At 57.1% G+C, this 343-nt stretch overlaps 1 protein-coding gene across 1 annotated transcript; it reads left to right on the top strand.

The window, feature by feature from the left end:
* Nucleotides 1-270: 270 nt before the first annotated feature.
* LOC103774992 (centrosomal protein of 41 kDa-like) lies at nucleotides 271-334 on the top strand (the record flags this gene model as incomplete). The annotated part of the gene is made up of 1 exon (XM_008942433.1): nucleotides 271-334. A coding segment is annotated over one exon (64 nt), but the record flags the coding sequence as incomplete, so codon positions are not given.
* Between the last annotated feature and the right edge of the window lie 9 nt (nucleotides 335-343).

Below are 343 nucleotides of genomic sequence, written 5' to 3'. Positions count from 1 at the left end.
TGCCTGCCGGCCCTTGGAGCTCCTCAGGCTGCCTCTGCCGCTCCTGGTTTTACCTTTAGAACAGACGCGTGGCTCTGTCCTGACTCCCCTTTCTCCTCTCTCTGACAGTATCTGACCAGGCGCGTTCCTCAGAACCCCAAATACCAACACATAAAAACCCGCTGCCTGCCGGCCCTTGGAGCTCCTCAGGCTGCCTCTGCCGCTCCTGGTTTTACCTTTAGAACAGACGCGTGGCTCTGTCCTGACTCCCCTTTCTCCTCTCTCTGACAGTATCTGACCAGGCGCGTTCCTCAGAACCCCAAATACCAACACATAAAAACCCGCCTGGATACCGGTGAGGGCA

The sequence above is a fragment of the Merops nubicus genome, unplaced genomic scaffold (assembly GCF_000691845.1).
Source record: "Merops nubicus isolate BGI_N331 unplaced genomic scaffold, ASM69184v1 scaffold43796, whole genome shotgun sequence".
NCBI lineage: Eukaryota > Metazoa > Chordata > Aves > Coraciiformes > Meropidae > Merops > Merops nubicus.
This window is presented reverse-complemented; position numbering and strand designations above follow the sequence as displayed.